This window comes from Rana temporaria, chromosome 3, assembly GCF_905171775.1.
Source record: "Rana temporaria chromosome 3, aRanTem1.1, whole genome shotgun sequence".
Lineage (NCBI taxonomy): Eukaryota > Metazoa > Chordata > Amphibia > Anura > Ranidae > Rana > Rana temporaria.
The window spans coordinates 488,567,396-488,588,998 of NC_053491.1; the positions used below are offsets into that span (position 1 = coordinate 488,567,396).

General features: G+C 47.8%; 1 protein-coding gene across 3 annotated transcripts in view; it reads left to right on the forward strand.

The window, feature by feature from the left end:
• Positions 1 to 10,079: 10,079 nt before the first annotated feature.
• Positions 10,080 to 21,603, forward strand: part of CHRNB1 (cholinergic receptor nicotinic beta 1 subunit) — a 36,815-nt gene continuing 25,291 nt past the window's right edge. For 2 of the 3 annotated variants that reach the window (XR_005748124.1, XM_040347125.1), the window contains exon 1: positions 14,890 to 15,008. Coding sequence is in view for 1 of the 3 variants with exons in the window: in XM_040347125.1 (XP_040203059.1) it covers positions 14,951 to 15,008 (58 nt within the window). In the remaining 2 variants the exon portion in view is untranslated. Of the gene's footprint in view, positions 10,365 to 14,889; positions 15,009 to 21,603 lie in introns of those variants that run through there. The other variant, XM_040347126.1, reaches the window with a different exon arrangement.

The window sequence follows — 21,603 nt, forward strand, 5'->3', positions numbered from 1 at the left end:
GCCATGAGCCGGAGGGGTCCTGGAGGGAGCTGGGCAGAAGGAGGCACCGCCAGCTACCCTCCAAGAAGAAGAGGTCCTGGAAGTCATATAACCAGCGGACCTGGGAGGAGAAGAAGCCACTGGAGGAGAGGGAGTCGCAGCGGGCGTCCCAGATGCTGGCCGAGATGTTCGCCAAGGGCCCACCGGTGGCCCCTTACACCACCACCCAGTTCCTGATGATGAAGGACCACGTGGAGAGCCTGCAGGACATGAGCAAGCAGGAGCTGATCCGTGAGTACATGGAGCTGGAGGAGTGCATAAGCCGCATGGAGGAGGAGAACAACCACCTGAGGTCACAGCAGGCTGACCCCCCCAGGCTCCATGAACTGGAGATGGAGCTGGAGAAGCTCAAAGAGGAGAACTGGCGGCTGCGGAGGGAGCAGAGGGTGGCTGACCCTATGGGGCCCTGATTCCCCCCCCCCGAACTCTGAGCACCAGTGCTACAGCATTTCAACAAATATAACTTTTTCTTTTTATGAATCTCCTGTGACTGTCACTTCAGAGCCATAACCTGGCCCTCCCATAGCGGGACACCTAGATGGCGGCGCACAGACCCATTCGCCGTCTTCACACTGACTTCTGGTGACTTTGCAGATCGCACAAAGACTTTGGGACTGACCGGCGTGTGATCTGACGACCCGGTGGCATACCTGAGTCTGAAGCAGATGCCAAGGGAGGTCAGTCACGCCAAACGGAGTTAACCTCGGACTAAAAGCTCTAAACCCGTCAACCCTACTGGACCAGGGAAGGTCCAACCGGGTTTGCCGTAGCAGGGAGAAAAAGGGGGGCCATTGTGATGCATTTGCCTATATGTCTCAGTGTAATTCTCCCTGCTTGCCCTGTGTAATTCTGTCCTCGGCTAACAGGTTATTGACGTGCTAATGTCCCCTCACTATTTCTAAAGGTTAATTGATCTATTGTGTTGTGTGAAGGAGATCTGTGTTTAATTGGCTTGTGTTAATTATTCTGATTGCTCCAGTGTGGTAATTATCTCTCTATATGCGGGGTCGAGCGGTCTAGTTAATGTATTCAGTACAACTAGTAATCAGCGTCCTTGATGTCATTGTCTAAAGAAAATGTGTTTTCAGCATCGGCTCCGCCGTGTCTGCCTAATCATCTGTATGGAAGCCCCAGTGTGAGGGGGGCGGAGATTTGTCATTGTAACAGTTTTGGAAATGACATATAAGCTGTGTGTTATAACATTAAAGTCTGTCTTGTTCTAGCAGTAAGCCTGGACTAATGTGTGGCTTAATGGGCGATCTCAGGAATATTCCTCCTAGTGGAATATTGGGGTGATGTTCTTATGGAAGAAGGGAATCTTTGACGGGGATATCATACCGATACCATCACAGGTTCGGTATTCCGCTGGCTCCTGAAAAAACTGAGGGGCCGTGTGCGGTTATCAAGTTTTTGGGCAGTGTACTGGACTCCGAGGCGATGGAGTGCAGGCTACCGGAAGACAAACTTCTGGATTTAAAGAAGGGGGTGAAGGAACTTATAGGGCTGCGCAAGGTTCAGCTGCGAGTGCTGCAGTCGTTGCTGGGAAAGCTGAATTTTGCGTGCCGCATTTTGCCTATGGGGAGGATTTTCAGTCACAGGCTTGCGGCTGGCACGGCTGGTGTTAAGTCCCCGAGGCATTTTGTTAGTTTGTCCAAGGAGCACAGGGACGATTTGAAGGTCTGGCACACCTTTTTAGGATCCTTCAATGGTCGGGCGCTGTGGATGGCAGGCCCAGTGAGTAACTTCGATCTTGAGTTATTTACGGATGCTGCGGGATCGTTCGGTTTTGGGGCATATTTTCAGGGCCATTGGAGTGCGGGCCCTTGGCCGAGTTCGTGGGTGGAGGCTGGTTTCACAAAAAACCTGGTGCTTCTGGAACTGTTTCCGGTGGTCCTGGCGGTGGAATTGTGGGGGGCGTCTTTCAGGGATCTGAAAGTGCGTTACCACGGGGACAACATGGGGGTAGTTCAGGTGATTAACAAGTTTTCAGCGTCTTCTCCTCCAGTTATCAAGTTTTTGCAGCATTTGGTTTTGCGTTGCTTGCAACTTAACATTTTTCTATACGCTGTGCACATACCGGGGGTTGATAATGTAGTGGCTGATGCTTTGTCTCGCTTCCAGTGGGACAGGTTTCGGGAGCTGGCACCGACGGCAGAGGAACGCGGGGTACCGTGCCCAGAATGGTTGTGGAAGGTGGCGTTCACCTCTTAGGAGGTTGGATTCAGAAGTCGGTGAGCTCAGGCACGTGGTCATCCTATTCGAAGGTATGGCAAGCATGGCAGGATTTTGTAAAAGAGTCGGGTGAGGAGCCGTTGGGCAGTCAGACACGTTGGCTCTTGGTATGCTATATCGCTAAGTTGCTCGAGGGCGGTATGTCAGTGGCAAAGGTTAATAACACTTTGGCTGGTTTGGCCTTTTTGTTTAAGATGCAGGGACAGACTGATTTCACCAAAGATTTTTTGGTTCGCCAGGCAATGAGGGGATACAGGAAGGCGGTGGTGCGCCGGGACACTAGGAGACCGGTGACGTTTGAGATTCTGGGGGGTATTGTGGAAAGGCTGCTGGTGGTTTGCTCTTCAACTTATGAGGTCACCTTGTTTAGAGTGGCATTTCTGTTGGCATTCTTTGGTGCTTTCCGAATTGGGGAACTGGTCAACCCTTCCAGGTAGGTTCAAGGGGGCATTGGTTGTCAGGAGGTGGTGTGTGGTGATGATGATTTGCGTTTGTTTTGGAGCAGGTCCAAGACGGATCAAACAGGAAGAGGGCGGTCGGTGCAGGTTTTTTCGGTCCCGGGGTCTAGGTTGTGCCCGGTTCGGGCGGTTAGTGATTATTTGAGTTTACGGCCAAAGGCAATGGGGTCTTTTTTGATACATGCTGACGGTTCTCCCTTGTCACGGTTCCAATTTGTGGCAGTTTTTAGGAAATGCTTGGGGGGTTTGGGGTTGATTGGTATGGATTTTTCTTCGCACTCTTTCCGTATAGGGGCGGCAACTGAGGCCGCCAGGGCGGGTATGGGTGAAGAGGTGGTAAGACGTATTGGGCGGTGGGAATCCAGACGATATTTGTTGTACGTGCGTCCTCACTTAGTAGTGGGTTTGTGAGTGGTGGGGGGTAGGTACTCTAAAATGGGGACTTGTGGTGTTGCATTGGGTGATCTGTTATCTCGGTGCCCGTTTTTTCCTGTTTTATTTTTGTTTTGCAGGTGGGCCACTCATATGTATGCTGGGGGGCTCGGAGAGGTGATGTAGACAGTAGGGTTTGTCTAGACAGGAAGCCTGTGTGCGTTGGTTGGGTGTCCCGGGTATGTTGTGGGGGAGGATGTTTCCTGAGGTGCAGCGTTTTGCGCAGAGGGATAGGCCGCCTGACGTTTTGGTGTTACACGTTGGCGGTAACGATTTGGGTATCAGGTCAATGATGGACATTATACAGGACATCAAAGTTGATGTGGAACGACTAATGTTTGTGTTCCCGGATACGGTCATAGTCTGGTCGGACATCGTGGCAAGGACGACTTGGAGGATAGCCAGGTCCGTGGAGGGAAATAACAAGGCTAGAAAGAAGATCAATGATGTGGTCAGTAAATTCATGGTGGAAAAGGGGGGTTTGGCAATCAGACATCGGGAATTGGAGCAGGACACGTGGAGGTATCTGAGGAGTGATGGGTCCACCTGACCGATGTGGGAATTGATCTGTGGGTGTTGGGGTTGGAAGATGGAGTGCAGAGAGCCCTTCGTGTTTGGAGGGGCGCCCAAGGTTAAGGGGGTTTCCCTTGGGTGCTGTGGCGGGTGTTGGTCTTGGCAGGAAAGGGGTTTTTGGGACCCATCGTTGCTATGGGTCCCGATAATGGTTTCCAGCCAACGGAGGTTGGCTGGGAAGTGATAATGGGGCACTGCGGTCTGTGGCTGTCTCCGGGCCAGTTTGGGGCAGGAGGACTATCAGACACTGTTAAGTACCATCAGTGCATTATGGTATTTCCCCTCTAGGGGTATTGAGTCCCTGCTGAGACCAACACCAATTTAGATTATGTTTTCTTATTGAGTTTTATGTTATATTATGTTATTTTATGGTATTCTTGTTATTTATGTTATTATTCTATTTATACAGAGTTATTTATTTTATAGAATTGTTTAATAAATCGGTCTGCTATGACCTTTTATAACTCCAACACTGGTGTGGTCTCGGTTACTATAGGTAATAGTAAGAGTCATAAGGGGTTAATGGGATAGTAGTTCCATCTGTTATACAGCAGTCATGGGCGTGCTTCATTTAAATTAACCGTGACCCCATGTAAATGAAGGGCCGTTCGTACGGCACATGCGCGCGCATGCTCAGAATCACGTCGCAAATACTCCCTACGATACAACGGCTCAATGCCTACGACGTGAACCTAACTTACGCCCAGCCCCATTCACGTACGACTTACGTAAACGACGTAAAATCCGACGGCACTTCCGACATCCATACCTTTGCATCGGCTGCACCATCTGTTTGGTGGTTTATCTTTACGCCGGAAAAACGCCTTACGTAAACGGCGTAGCTTACTGCGACGGGCGTACGTATGTTCGTGAATCGGCGTATCTTGCTCATTTACATATTCAATCAACATAAACGCCCCTAGCGGCCAGCGTAAATATGCACCCAAGATACGACGGCGTAGGAGACTTACGTCGGTCGTATCTTGGCAACAGTGAGGCGTATCTTATTTTAAGAATGAGCGCAAAGATACGATGGCGCACATTCGGACTTACGACGGCGTATCTACTGATACGTTGGCGTAAGTCTCTCTGAATCTGGCCCCAAGTGTAAAAAAATAAGCCTGGTCCTTAACCACTTTCCCACCGGACCATTTGTCAGCCTTAAGACCAGAGGTGTTTTTACAATTTTCCACTGCGCTGCTTTAACTGGTAATTGCGCGGCCATACAATGTTGTACCCAAACAAAATTTGCGTCCTTTTTTTCCCACAAATAGAGCTTTCTTTTGATGGTATTTGATTGCCTCTGCGATTTTTAATGTTTGCGATATAAACGGAAAAAGAGCGAAAATTTTGAGAAAAAATGATATTTTCTACTTTTTGTTATAAGAAAAATCGAACAAACTCAATTTTAGTCATACATTTTGGCCAAAATGTATTCAGCCACATGTCTTTAGTAAAAAAAATGCCAATAAGCGTAAATTTATTGGTTTGCGCAAAAGTTATAGCATCTACAAACTAGGGTACATTTTCTGGAATTTACACAGCTTTTATTTTATGACTGCCTATCTCAATTCTTGAGGTGCTAAAATAGCAAGGAAGTACAAAACCCCCCCAAATGACCCCATTTTGGAAAGTAGACACCCCAAGGAACCTGCTGAAAGGCATGTTGAGTCCATTGAATATTTTTTTTTTTTGTAACAAGTGATTGAATAATGACAAAAAAAAAAAAAAAAAAAAGAAATTACAAAAAGTTGTCACTAAATGATATATTGCTCACACATGCCATAGTTATATGTGGAATTGCACCCCAAAATACATTCTCCTGCTTCTCCTGAGTACGGGGATACCACATGTGTGAGACTTTTTGGGAGCCCAACCACGTACGGGGCCCCGGAAATCAAGCACCGCCTTCAGGATTTCTAAGGGCGCAAATTTTTGATTTCACTTCTCACTACCTAAGACAGTTTTGAAGGCCATAAAATGCCAAAATAGCACAAAATCCCCCCAAATGACCCCATTTTGGAAAGTAGACACCCCAAGGAATCTGCTGAGGGGCATATTGAGCCCACTGAATATTTTTTTTTTTTGTACCAAGTGATTGAATAATGACAAAAAAAAAAAAAGAAAAAAGAAATTACAAAAAGTTGTAACTAAATGATATATTGCTCATACATGCCATGGTTATATGTGGAATTGCACCCCAAAATACATTCTGCTGCTTCTCCTGAGTACGGGGATACCACATGTGTGGGACTTTTTGCGAGTCTAGCCGCGTACGGGACCCCGAAAACCAAGCATCGCCTTCAGGATTTCTAAGGGCGCAAATTTTTTATTTCACTCCTCACTACCTATCACAGTTTTGAAGGCCATAAAATGCCCAAATAGCAGAAACCCCCCCCAAATGACCCCATTTTGGAAAGTAGACACCCCAGGCTATTTGCTGAGAGGCATGTTGAGTCCATGGAATATTTAATATTTTGACACAAGTTGCGGGAATATGACAATTTTTTTTTTTTTTGCACAAAGTTGTCACTAAATGATATATTGCTCACACATGCCATGGGCATATGTGGAATTACACCCCAAAATACATTCTGCAGCTTCTCCTGAGTACGGGGATACCACATGTGTGGGACTTTTTGGGAGCCTAGCCGCGTACGGGACCCCGAAAACCAAGCACCGCCTTCAGGATTTCTAAGGGCATACATTTTTGATTTGGATTTTTTATTTTATATTTTTTTTTGTGTTTTTGTGTAAGTTTTTTTAATTTTTTTTCCACTTTTTTTCACTTTTATAAAAACTGTAAGAAAACTGTAAACTGAACGTTGCAGATTATGGTCTCTCAAAATGTGATGGCCATCACATATTCCGAGACCCTGTGTTGGTGTGCCTAGGACTGTGTGGTGCTGTACCCTACGCTAAAACTCAATTAGTGTGTGGTAGCGTTTGAAACATACACCAATGCAGAGACCAGGTTGGTCAGGACAGTCGGGACAATAAAAGCGGGTGTCACGCCTAAATCCGAGTTTGCTGCAGACACGACATCTTTTTTGGCGGGATCTTTGGGTAGGGGTACCAGGGAGGACAAAAGGAAAATGCCTCTCATACAGCCGGCTCACTGCATTTGCGTTGGGAAGGTGGGGCACAGCACCATCTGGAAACAGAAGGGCTTCGACGATCTCTTCCTGGAATTTTAGGAAGGATCCAGTCCGTCCTGAAGCTCTGTATAGCACATGAGCGTTCAGCAAAGCCAATTGAAACAAATACACTGACACTTTTTTGTACCAGCGTTTGGACCTCCGGGCAATTAGGTACGGCGCCAACAACTGGTCATTGAGGTCCACCCCTCCCATGTTAAGGTTGTACTCGTGGATACAGAGGGGTTTCTCCACAACACCAGTCGCCGTAGGAATTTGGACTGCCGTGTCTGCGTGAAGCGTGGACAGAACGAAAACATTCCGTGAATCCCTCCACTTCACTGCTAACAAATTATTACACCGTAAGCAGGCTCTCTCCCCCCGACTAAGACGGGATTCTACAAGCCGTTGGGGGATGCCCCGGCGATTAGGTCGCACGGTGCCACATGCGCCAATTCCATAATCAAAAAGGTGACTAAAAAGTGGCACGCTTGTGTAATAATTGTCCACGTACAAGTGGTACCCCTTTCCGAATAAGGGTGACACCAATTCCCACACTATCCCACCAGCGCTCCCTATGTAATCAGGGCAATTCTCCGGCTCTACGTGACTGTCTTTTCCCTCGTAAACCATAAAGCTAGATGTATAGCCTGTTGCCCTGTCACAGAGCTTATACATCTTGACCCCGTATCTGGCACGCTTGCTGGGAAGGAATTGTTTGAATGACAAGCGGCCAGAAAACTTAACCAGGGACTCATCAACGCAGACAACTTGATTGGGATTATACAAGGCTGCAAACCGTTCGTTGAAGTGGTTTACGAGGGGCCGAATTTTGTAGAGCCGATCGAATTCAGGGTCTCCCCGAGGACGACAGAGTTCATTGTCACTAAAATGCATGAACCGCAAGATCTGCTCGTATCGTGTCCTGGCCATGGAGGCAGAGAAAATGGGCATATGGTGAACTGGGTGCGTGGACCAATACATCCGCAGCTCACTCTTTTTAGTAATGCCCATGATGAGGGAAAGGCCCAGAAAGATCTTAAATTCGGAAACCGTAATTGGCTTCCAATCTCTGGCAAGGGACAGCTGGGGATTAGCGGCGAAGAATTGACCAGCGTACAAATTGCTTTGGTCCACAATAGATCTATAGAGATCTTCCGTGAAATACAGCGAATAAAAATCCAGTGACGTAAAATCAACTGTATTCACCTGAATTCCGGGTTGGCCAGTGAATGGGGGAAGTACGGGTGCTGCAGAAGTGGTGGGTACCCAATCAGGATTGGCGAATGCAGCAGGAAGGGCACTATGGGGACGGGCCTGTCTTTGTCGTCTTCTTCTTCTTGGTGGCAGCGGGACACTACTCGTGCTTGCCACCTCTCCAGCTTGAACTGCACTTATGGGACTCGCCACGTCACCAAGTGTTACTGCAGTGCTGGATATATGACCAGGATGTACTAGGCCGCTGGTGCTTGCCAGTTCACCAGAAGGAATAGCGGCGCTAGTACTTCTCTCCTCCATACGAGAGCCCTGCGGTTCTTGCACCTCAGCGACAGCAGAAGATCGGGGTCTGGTACGCCTGACCCTAGCAGGGACCACTCCGTCGTCAGAGCTATCTGTCAGGGAGCCACTGTCGTCTACAGGATCGTATTCTGAGCAAGAATTTGACAGATGCGTGACCTCCTCATCACTATCCGTCAGGCTCATAAACAAGTAGGCCTCTTCATCACTGTACCATCGATTTGCCATTTTGGGCTCTAAATTTAGGGGTACAGTGGTGAGATTCACAGGCAAAAAAGCACCTGACCTGTTAGCGACTGAGTCAAGCGCTACCAAAAAAACTGTTAGCGATCGCAGAGATCAGGCCTGACTCTGCGAACGCTGCAGTTATGTGTTTTTGTGTTTTGTGTCAGTGATCGATCGATTGATCGATACTGCACTTCGGTGGGCTGGACTGGGCGAAGGGGCTAAACGCAGGTGCTAGCAGGTATCTGGGCTGATCCCGCTAACCATGCGTTTTTGGGAACCCTAAACTGCAGGGGACGCTAGTATAGATCTGATCAGATCAAGTATCGATCCGATCAGATACTATACCACTAAAGGGATGCGTATGGTGCGTGCGTGGGTGTTAGCGCTATTGGCCGCTGCCTGGGGCGACGCAGACCCTATCTGGCGCTAAAACCAAACTTTGATCACCCGCCGGGCGATCAGGGGGTTAAAATTTTATTGCAAAAAATATGGCGGGTGCCTTGATGCAATAAAAAATTAACTAGCTAAACTGCGTCACCGGTGACACTTATACTGTGATCACTGGTGACAGGGGGTAATGATGGGGTTAAACCTTTATTGGGGGGGGTTAGGGGGGGTCCCTAGACTATTTAGAGCCTAATACTGATTACCCTAACACTTATTTTTGTCACTAATGACACTAGTACAGCGATCAAAAAAAAATCTGATTGCTGTACTGGGTGACACAGTGACAGGCAGTGAATGGGTTAATTTGGGGGGTGATCGGGGGGTGATCAGGGGGTTAAAAGTGTGCCTACGTGACCTGGTGTCAGTGTAGTGTTGTGCAACTCACTGTTAGATGCTCTCTCCCTCTCGGTCTGGAACGGAAAGACCGACACGAGGGAGAGAGCAGTACTTCCCCTGCCAATGTTTACAAAACATTGCCAGGGGAAGACAACCATTGGTAGGAGCGATCACCAGGTCCAGGCCAGATTTTATTGGCCTGGACCTGGTGATTGATCAGTTCTGCATCGAATCTGATCATCGTGAACGGCGGTGGGGCGCGCGCGCGCGCCCCATCGCCGTTCACGCGCCGGACGTCATAATACGTGATCTCGCCCAGGAGTGCCATCTTGTGGACGTATTATGACGGTGCGGCGACGGCAAGTGGTTAAGTGGTTAACTGGATCAGAGAAAAATCAGGTGTACTGCCCTGTCAGACAGGGTTGTGTTGTGTGGCAGAGTTGGGTAAATCTCAGGACTGGATGAACAGAAATACAAATCATTTAGCGTATTAAACAGCCCCCAGATACGTATATCATCGGTGTATTTAGCTGTTTTTCTGAATTTCACCTTTAGGGCAGGAGAATCTGACGTGACTGACAGTGAATACCGGTTTGGGTGGATCTCAGTCAATTTCCAGAAAAACGAAACAAACAGCAGAAATCAGATTTTTTTTTTTTTACTCTGAGTTTCTGCATAGAATACCTTTTCTTTCCTCTCCAGTTGTTCCCCACTTTCTGCCCCCATGGGCACGGAATGGGAAAATATCAGAGAAAAAATGATACCATGACTAACAGGTCTCCATTCATGTATATTACTGCTCATCCAATCACTTACCTGACTCATTCGTGTCTATGTCACCATCTCGGACCGCACACTCTTCTTCATCACGGTCCCTCTTCTTCTGGATATACATAGGATCTTTGTTCTGTGTTTTTTTCATCCTCTCTGGATTCTGATCCATCCCGAGGGTCGCATGGTACAGGTAGGAGTTCTCTGCCGTGATGATGGGGTGTCAAGATGGCATGGAAAGTGCAGTGTTCGATGCTATGTCAGGGGTGGGTAGCTGGGTGTAGGGTGGTGGGGATGTCTAGTTGGGTGTAGGGGGAGAGGGATGTGGTGCGGGGTATCAGAGATGTGTATCTAGGTGTAGGTGGGGATGTGGTCTTGGGTAAGTGTAGATGGGTGTAATGGGTCAGGGTTGTGGTGTTGGGGATGTGTAGTTGGTTGCAAGGGGACAAGGATGTAAAGTGGGGTGTTGGTGATGTATAGGCAAGTGTAGGGGGACAGGAATGTGGGGTTGGGTGTTGGTGGTGTGTAGCTGGGTGTAATGGGTCAGGGATGTGGTGTTAGGGATGTATAGTTGGTTGTAAGGGGACAGTGATGTGGAGTTGGGGGGTTGGTGATGTGTAGGTGTGTGTCGAGGGACAAGGATGTGGAGTTGGGTGTTGGGGATGTGTAGGTGGGTGTAGAGGGACAAGGATGTGGAGCTGGGTGTTGGTGATGTGTAGGTAGGTGTAGGGTGCCAGGTATGTGGAGTTGGGTATTGGTGATGTGTAGGTGGGTGTAGAGGGACAAGGATGTGGAGTTGGGCGTTGGTGATGTGTAGGTCGGTGTAGGGTGCCAGGGATGTGTAGGTGGGTGTTGGTGATGTGTAGGTGGGTGTAGGGTGCCAGGGATGTGGAGTTGGGTGTTGGTGATGTGTAGGTGGGTGTAGGGTGCCAGGGATGTGGAGTTGGGTGTTGGTGATGTGTAGGTGGGTGTAGGGTGGCAGGGATGTGGAGTTGGGTGTTGGTGATGTGTAGGTAGGTGTGGGGTGCCAGGGATGTGGAGTTGGGTGTTGGTGATGTGTAGGTGGGTGTGGGGTGGCAGGGATGTGGAGTTGGGTGTTTGTGATGTGTAGGTGGGTGTACAGTGCCAGGGATGTGGAGTTAGGTGTTGGTGATGTGTAGGTGGGTGTGGGATGGCAGGGATGTGGAGTTGGGTGTTGGTGATGTGTAGGTGGGTGTGGGATGGCAGGGATGTGGAGTTGGGTGTGGGTGATGTGTAGGTGGGTGTAGGGTGCCAGGGATGTGGAGTTGGGTGTTGGGGATGTGTAGGTAGGTGTAGGGTGCCAGGGATGTGGAGTTGGGTGTTGGTGATGTGTAGGTGGGTGTGGGATGGCAGGGATGTGGAGTTGGGTGTTGGTGATGTGTAGGTAGGTGTGGGGCACCAGGGATGTGGAGTTGGGTGTTGGTGATGTGTAGGTGGGTGTAGGGTGGCAGGGATGTGGAGTTGGGTGTTGGTGATGTGTAGGTGGGTGTAGGGTGCCAGGGATGTGGAGTTGGGTGTTGGTGATGTGTAGGTGGGTGTGGGGTGCCAGGGATGTGGAGTTGGGTGTTGGTGATGTGTAGGTGGGTGTAGGGTGCCAGGGATGTGGAGTTGGGTGTTGGTGATGTGTAGGTGGGTGTAGGGTGGCAGGGATGTGGAGTTGGGTGTTGGTGATGTGTAGGTGGGTGTAGGGTGCCAGGGATGTGGAGTTGGGTGTTGGTGATGTGTAGGTGGGTGTAGGGTGCCAGGGATGTGGAGTTGGTGATGTGTAGGTGGGTGTAGGGTGGCAGGGATGTGGAGTTGGGTGTTGGTGATGTGTAGGTGGGTGTAGGGTGCCAGGGATGTGGAGTTGGGTGTTGGTGATGTGTAGGTGGGTGTAGGGTGCCAGGGATGTGGAGTTGGGTGTTGGTGATGTGTAGGTGGGTGTAGGGTGCCAGGGATGTGGAGTTGGTGATGTGTAGGTGGGTGTAGGGTGGCAGGGATGTGGAGTTGGGTGTTGGTGATGTGTAGGTGGGTGTAGGGTGCCAGGGATGTGGAGTTGGGTGTTGGTGATGTGTAGGTGGGTGTAGGGTGCCAGGGATGTGCAAGTGTCTCTCAGTCAGATGTGTGAAATGTAGTTATTTCATTGTATTTTACGGGCTGTCCTGGCCAGCAGACTCCGCCCCGTCCTTCGGGGCTAAAAGACAGAATTGTCACATCTAACCAAAACATATTTGAAAACCAGCCAATCAGCAGTCAAAAGCCAATTCAAAATCATCCGGTGTCACAAACTACAACACAACGGACTGCAGGATCATCCGACCAACAACTTAAAGGGGAAGTCCAAACAAGCACAACATTCAGTAACAACTTACTGTAGAAGGGTATGATTCCCTGTGTAGTCTGCATTGAAATGCTCTGTTGCCAGTAAAGCTATATATATACAGAGCTGAGTATATATAATATATACAGGGTGGGCGGTATATACAGAGCTGAGTATATTTTATATATACAGGGTGGGGGGTATATACAGAGCTGAGTATATTTTATATATACAGGGTGGGGGTATATACAGAGCTGAGTATATATTATATATACAGGGTGAGCGGTATATACAGAGCTGAGTATATATTATATATACAGGGTGAGCGGTATATACAGAGCTGAGTATATTTTATATATACAGGGTGGGCGGTATATACAGAGCTGAGTATATTTTATATATACAGGGTGGGCGGTATATACAGAGCTGAGTATATATTATATATACAGGGTGGATAGTATATACAGAGCTGAGTATATATTTTATATACAGAGTGGGCGGTATATACAGAGCTGTGTATATATTATATATACAGGGTGGGCGGTATATACAGAGCTGAGTATATATAATATATACAGGGTGGATAGTATATACAGAGGTGAGTATATTTTATATACAGGGTGGGCGGTATGTACAGAGCTGAGTATATATTATATATACAGGGTGGGCGGTATATACAGAGCTGAGTCTATATTATATATACAGGGTGGGCGGTATGTACAGAGCTGAGTATATATTATATATACAGGGTGGGCGGTATATACAGAGCTGAGTATATATTATATATACAGGGTGGGCGGTATATACAGAGCTGAGTATATATTATATACAGGGTGGGGTATGTACAGAGCTGAGTATATATTATATATACAGGGTGGATAGTATATACAGAGCTGAGTATGTATTATATATACAGGGTGGATAGTATATACTGAGCTGAGTATATTTTATATATACAGGGTGGGCGCTATATACAGAGCTGAGTATATTTTATATATACAGGGTGGGCGGTATATACAGAGCTTAGTATATATTATATATACAAGGTGAGCGGTATATACAGAACTGAGTATATATTATATATACAGGGTGGGCGGTATATACAGAGCTGAGTATATATTATATATACAGGGTGGGCGGTATATACAGAGCTGAGTATATATTATATATACAGGGTGGGCGGTATATACAGAGCTGAGTATATATTATATATACAGGGTGGGCGGTATATACAGAGGTGAGTATATTTTATATACAGGGTGGGCGGTATGTACAGAGCTGAGTATATATTATATATACAGGGTGGGCGGTATATACAGAGCTGAGTATATATTATATATACAGGGTGGGCGGTATGTACAGAGCTGAGTATATATTATATATACAGGGTGGGCGGTATATACAGAGCTGAGTATATATTATATATACAGGGTGGGCGGTATATACAGAGGTGAGTATATTTTATATACAGGGTGGGCGGTATGTACAGAGCTGAGTATATATTATATATACAGGGTGGGTGCTATATATGCAGAGCTGAGTATATATTATATATACAGGGTGGGCGGTATATACAGAGCTGAGTATATATTATATATACAGGGTGGGCGGTATATACAGAGCTGAGTATATATTATATACAGGGTGGGGTATGTACAGAGCTGAGTATATATTATATATACAGGGTGGATAGTATATACTGAGCTGAGTATATTTTATATATACAGGGTGGGCGCTATATACAGAGCTGAGTATATTTTATATATACAGGGTGGGCGGTATATACAGAGCTGAGTATATATTATATATACAGGGTGAGCGGTATATACAGAACTGAGTATATATTATATATACAGGGTGGGCGGTATATACAGAGCTGAGTATATATTATATATACAGGGTGGGCGGTATATACAGAGCTGAGTATATATTATATATACAGGGTGGGCGGTATATACAGAGCTGAGTATATATTATATATACAGGGTGGGCGCTATATACAGAGCTGAGTATATTTTATATATACAGGGTGGATAGTATATACAGAGCTGAGTATGTATTATATATACAGGGTGGATATTATATACAGAGCTGAGTATATATTATATATACAGGGTGGGCGGTATATACAGAGCTGAGTATATATTATATATACAGGGTGGGCGCTATATACAGAGCTGAGTATATATTATATATACAGGGTGGGTGGTATATACAGAGCTGAGTATATATTATATATACAGGGTGGGTGGTATATACAGAGCTGAGTATATTTTATATATACAGGGTGGTTTACAATGACACCACTTGCGGAATGCACAGTCTGGACACATGAAGGATATGACAGGTGCGGAGAGTTTTGTGAATGACACATTGGACCCCCCTGTTGTCCCGTCCGTCACACACACATCCGGCAGCTGCAGCCAATAACCGGGGACGGGGGAGATGGACAAACAGACATGGAGGAGGTCAGACGTCTCCTAATAATGCTGCTACTTTACTGGACACTTCTACAAGGTGAGGACTGGGGAGACATGTGGAGATATTGGGGTACAGGGAGTAAGGGGGAGGGCACATATGAGGGTTACAAGGGGATGAGGAGAGGAATCAGGGGCAGATATGAGGGTATAAAGGGTGAGGAAGGGGATCAGGGGCAGATATGAGGGTATAAAGTGTGAGGAGGGGGATCAGGGGCAGATTCGGAGGGTATAGGAGGTGAGAACACTGGGGGTAGACATGAGGGTTATAGGGTGCTAGAAGCGGCAGATATGAGGGTTACAAGGGGTGAGGAGGGGGATCAGGGGCAGATTCGGGGGTATAGGAGGTGGGGAGAACACTGGGGGTAGACATGAGGGTTATAGGGTGCTAGAAGCGCCACATATGAGGGTTACAAGGGGTGAGGAGGGGGATCAGGGGCAGATTCGGGGGTATAGGAGGTGGGGAGAACACTGGGGGTAGACATGAGGGTTATAGGGTGCTAGAAGCGGCACATATGAGGGTTACAAGGGGTGAGGAGGGGGATCAGGGGCAGATTCGGGGGTATAGGAGGTGAGGAGAACACTGGGGGTAGATGTGAGGGTTACAGGGTGCTAGAAGTGGCACATATGAGGGTTACAAGGGGTGAGGAGGGGGATCAGGGGCAGATATTATGGTATAGGAGGTCGGAGAGGGGCAGATATGAGGGTACAAAGGGTGAGGAGGGGGATCAGGGGCAGATTCAGGGGTATAGAAGGTGGGGAGAACACTGGGGGTAGACGTGAGGGTTACAGGGTGCTAGAAGCAGCACATATGAGGGTTACAAGGGGTGAGGAGGGGGATCAGGGGCAGATATTATGGTATAGGAGGTCGGAGAGGGGCAGATATGAGGGTAAAAAAGGGTGAGGAGGGGGATCAGGGGCAGATTCGGGGGTATAGGAGGTGAGGAGAACACTGGGGGTAGACGTGAATGTTACAGGGTGCTAGAAGTGGCAAATATGAGGGTTACAAGGGGTAAGGAGGGGGATCAGGGGCAGATACGAGGGTATAAATGGTGAGGAGGAGGATCGGGAGCAGATTCTGGGGTATAGGAGGTTGTCAGAAGACTGTGGGGTGGACACAAGCATAGCTCCCAACTGTCCCCGATTTCAAAGGAACTGTCTTTGATTTGGAGCAATGTTCCTCTGTCCCTCTTTCCTCCTCACTTGTCCCTCATTTTGGTCTGATCTCTATATTTGTATATAAAATGTACTTTGTATCTATCAAAAAGTGTTTTCCAGCACTAAACCTTTCATCTGATTTCTAAATTGCTACATTTGTAAATTCCAAAAGCCAATATAAAGGAATTCTAGTGGTAGAAAAAAGCACTTGTGGGTTTAACAAATCTTGTTTTTTTTGTACAATTCTCCTTTAAGAGGGTGTGACATGGGGGTGTGACCTATTCCTGCATACTTTTGCTGATAGGTGTCCCTCATTCCCATCTCGAAAAGGGGAGGTGTGCACAAGGGTTACAGGGTGTTAGAAAGGGCACATATGAGGGTTACAGGGGGTGAGGAGGGGCGTCAGGAGCAGATATGAAGGGATAAAGGGCGATGAGGAGGATCAGAAGCAGATTTGGGGTTATTAGAGGTGAGGAGAAGACTGGGGGTAGACGTGATGGTTACAGGGTGTTAGAAAGGGCAAATGTAAGGGGTTACAGGGGAAGAGAAGAGGTACAAATGAGTAAAGTGGGTGAGGAGGGGGATCAGGGGCAGATATGAGAGTATAAAGGGTCAAGAGGAGGATCAGGGACAGACTCCAGGGTATAGGAGGTGGGCAGTAGACTGGGGGTAGACATGAGGGTTACAGGGTGTTAGAAAGGACACATATGAGGGTTACAGGGGGTGAGGAGGAGGATCAGGGGCAGACTCCAGGGTATAGGAGGTGGGCAGTAGACTGGGGGTAGACATGAGGGTTACAGGGTGTTAGAAAGGACACATATGAGGGTTGCAGGGGGTGAGAGGCGGATCGGCAAAGACATAAGGGTATAGGAGGTGGGAAGTAGACTGGGGGTAGACATGAGGGTTGCAGGGTGTTAGAAAGGACACATATGAGGGTTACAGGAGGTGAGGAGGAGGATCAGGGGCAGATTCCGGGGTATAGGAGGTGGGAAGTAGACTGGGGGTAGACATGGGGGTTACAGGGTGTTAGAAAGGACACATATGAGGGTTACAGGGGGTGAGGAGGAGGATCGGGGGCAAACATAAGGGTATAGGAGGTGGAAAGTAGACTTGGGGGTAGACATGAGGGTTACAGGGTGTTAGAAATGACACATATGAGGGTTACAGGGGGTGAGGAGGAGGATCGGGGGAAGACATAAGGGTATAGGAGGTGGGAAGTAGACTGGGGGTAGACATGGGGGTTACAGGGTGTTAGAAAGTAGGGATGAGCTTTGAGTTCGAGTCAAACTCATGTTCAACTCGAACATTGCCTGTTTGCCTGTTCGGCGAACAACGAACAATTAGGGGTGTTCGCGGCAAATTCAAAAAGCTGTGGGAGAAATCTAAAGTGTTAATTTTAAAGGCTAATATGCAATTTATTGTCCTAAAAAGTGTTTGGGGACCTGGGTCCTGTCCCAGGAAACATGTATCAATGCAAATTTTTTTTTTAAAAACTGCCGTTTTTTCAGGAGCAGTGAATTTAGTAATGCTAAAAGTGAAACAATAAAAGTGTAATATTACTTTAAATTTCGTACCTAGGGGGGTTGTAAAGTCAGCATGTGAAAAAGCGCATGTTTCCCGTACATAGAACTGTCCCTGCACAAAGTGTCATTTCTGAAAGAAAAAAAGCCATTTAAAACCGGCTTTGCGGCTCTAATGAATTGTCGGCTCTTTCAATTACAGAGATGATTCATTCATAAAGAAAAAAAAATGTGTGGGGGTCCCCCAAATTAAATTACCAGGCCCTTCAGGTCTGGAATGAATATTAAGGGGAACCCCGCCGTAAAAAAAAAAAATGATGTAGGGTTCCCCGCAAATATCCATACCAGGCCCTTCAGGTCTGGTGTGGATTTTAAGGGGAACTCCACCCCAAATTTAAAAAAAAAATGACGTGGAGTCCCCCTAAAAATCCACACCAGACCCTTATCTGAGCACGTTAACCTGGACGGCCGCAGAAAAGAGGGGGGGACAGAGTGCGGCCCCCCCTCTCCTGAACCGTACCAGGCCACATGCCCTCAACATGGGGAGGATGTCCCCATGTTGATGGGGACAAGGGCCTCATCCCCACAACCCTTGCCCGGTGGTTATGGGGGTCTGCAGGCGGGGGGCTTATCAGAATCTGGAAGACCCCTTTAACAAAGGGGACCCCCAGATCCTGGCCCCCCCTATGTGAATTGGTAATGGGGTACACTGTACCTCTACCATTTCACGAAGGAAGTGTAAATAGTTAAAAAAAAACACACAGACACCGTACAAAAAAATCCTTTATTAATAAAATAAAATAAAAAATCCAGCAATGTGAATCCACTGTCTCCTATCCAGCGATGGATGATCTCTCCAGCGACGGATGATCAGCGGTCCGGTCCAGCGATGAGAAGATCCATCCGTCCAGAGCGCAGCAGAGGAGCTCCACTCTCCGCTGGACACAGCCCAGCGGAATGACGCGCTGGAGCTGTGACATTACTTATATAGGGGAAGCGGCCACCCGTCACGTGACCCCTCCCCTTTGACGCGCCCTCGTACGTCACTGGGAAAGACCCTGAAAGACAGGGCTTTCCCAGTGACGTAGAGGCGGCGGGGTCACGTGAAGGGTGGCCAGTGCTTCCCCTATATAAGTAATGTCACAGCTCCAGCGCGTCATTCCGCTGGGCTGTGTCCAGCGGAGAGTGGAGCTCCCCTGCTGCGCTCTGGACAGATGGATCTTCTGCATCGCTGGACCTGAAGGGCCTGGTATGGATATTTGCGGGGAACCCTACGTCATTTTTTTTTTTTTTACGGCGGGGTTCCCCTTAATATCCATTACAGATCTGAAGGGCCTGGTAATTTAATTTGGGGGACCCCCACACATTTTTTTTTTTTTTTTTATGAATGAATCATCTCTGTAATTGAAAGAGCCGACAATTCATTAGAGCCGCAAAGCCGGTTTTAAATGGCTTTTTTTCTTTCAGAAATGACACTTTGTGCAGGGACAGTTCTATGTACGGGAAACATGTGCTTTTTCACATGCTGACTTTACACCCCCCCCCCCCTAGGTACGAAATTTAAAGTAATATTTTACTTTTATTGTTTCACTTTTAGCATTATTAAATTCACTGCTCCTGAAAAAACAGCCATTTTTAAAAAAAAATTTGCATTGATACATGTTTCCTGGGACAGGACCCAGGTCCCCAAACACTTTTAAGGACAATAACTTGCATATTAGCCTTTAAAATTAACACTTTAGATTTCAAATGTTCGAGTCCCATAGACTTTAACGGGGTTCTAATGTTCACACGAACATTTGGTGTGTTCGCAAGTTCTGATGCAAACCGAACAGGGGGGTGTTCGGCTCATCCTTATTAGAAAGGACACATATGAGGGTTACAGGGGGTGAGGAGGAGGATCGGGGGCAGACATAAGGGTATAGAAGGTGGGAAGAAGGCTAGGGGTAGACATGAGGGATACAGGGAATTTGAAGGGGGCAGCTATAAGAGTAATAAGGGGTGAGAAGGGGGATATGGGAAAATATGACAATATAGGGGTAAGGCGGAGGGTCAGGAGAAAGTATGAGGGTCAAAGGTCTGAGGAGGGTAATTGAGAGCAAACACAAAGGTATATGGGGAGAAGACTGGGATCAGATATGAGAGTATTAGGGGTGAGGAGGGTGATTGAGGGCAGATATAAATCTATAGAAGGTGATGAGAAGACCAAGGGGCAGATATAAAGTTATAAGGGCTGAGGAGAAGAATTGGGGGCATATATTAGGGTATAGGAGGTGGGGAAGACTGTGGAGCAGGCAGGAGGGTCACAGGGGTAGAAGGAAGCAGATAGGGATATTTTGGGGTCTATGATTGCACAGCGGGGGATATATAGGTTACAGGGAGTGAGAAGGTGAATTGGTGGACAAATGTTGGGGTACAGGAGGTGGGGGTGGACTGAGGGGTAGACATGAGGGTCCCAGGGGGTTGGAAGGGGAACATATTTAATTAAAGTGGGTGAGGGTAATGGGGGTAGATATTAGGATATAGGAGGCAGGGAGAAGACAATGGTTACAAGGGGTAAGAAAGGGTGTATATGAGGGACAGAGTGGTTGGAAAGGGGAATCAGGGGCAGATATAGGTTACAGGAGGTGAGGAGGGGGATCAGGGGGCAGAAATCAGGATAAAGTAGATGGGAAGAAGACTGTGAGGTAGACATGAGGGTCACATGGGATTAGAAGGGGCACATATTGGAGTTATAGGGGGATCGTGGCAGATATTAGGGTAAAAGAGGTGGGGGAGATTAAAAGCAGATATGAGGATTACAGGGGGTTATAAGGGCAGATATTGTACATAGGTTATAGGGAGTGAGGAGGGGGACCTGGAGAAAATATGAGGGTATAAGACACGAGGAGGATGATCGTGAGTGATTAGGGCGGATACAAGGGTATAGAGGGTGAGAAGAAGGGTATAGACGAGGGGAAAAAAACGTGCATGCTCAGATTCAAGTAAGCAGCTCAAAATCAGCCCAGAGGGTGGCACCATTTAAAAGGAAATTCCCCATTATAGTCCCGTCGTACGTGTTTTACGTCATGAATGTGTGTATGCAAGTCAGGCAGGAGAGGAATCACGTCGGGAAAAACTAATTTTTTTTTTCTGCTGAGAAAAATGGTTGTGTGTACGAGGCATTAGGCGTTGGGTCTTGCGTGGCAGGTCCTAGGTGGTGGGTCTTAGGTGGCAGGCCCTAGGTGGTGGCTCTTAGGTAGGAGGTCTTGGGTGATGGGACTTGGGTAGGGAGTCTTTGGTGGTGGGTCTTAGGTGGCAGGCCCTAGGTGGTGGCTCATCGGTAGCAGGTCTTGGGTGATGGGACTTGGGTAGGGAGTCTTTGGTGGTGGGTCTTAGGTGGCAGGCCCTAGGTGGTGGCTCATCGGTAGCAGGTCTTGGGTGATGGGACTTGGGTAGGGAGTCTTTGGTGGTGGGTCTTAGGTGGCAGGCCCTAGGTGGTGGCTCTTAGGTAGGAGGTCTTGGTTGATGGACTTGGGTAGGGAGTCTTTGGTGGTGGGTCTTAGGTGGCAGGCCCTAGGTGGTGGCTCTTAGGTTGCAGGTCTTGGGTGATGGGACTTGGGTAGGGAGTCTTTGGTGGTGGGTCTTAGGTGGCAGGCCCTAGGTGGTGGCTCTTAGGTAGGAGGTCTTGGGTGATGGGACTTGGGTAGGGAGTCTTTGGTGGTGGGTCTTAGGTGGCAGGCCCTAGGTGGTGGCTCATCGGTAGCAGGTCTTGGGTGATGGGACTTGGGTTGGGGGTCTTTAGTGGCGGGTCTTAGGTGGCAGGTCTTGAGTGGAATGTCTTGAGTGTCAGGTCTTAGGTGGTGGGCCTTAGGTGGCTAGTCTTATGTGGTGGGTCCTAGGTAATGGGTCTTAGGTGGTGAGTCTTGAGTGGCAGGTCCTAGGTGGTTATTCTTAGATGGGTGGTGGACCTTTCAA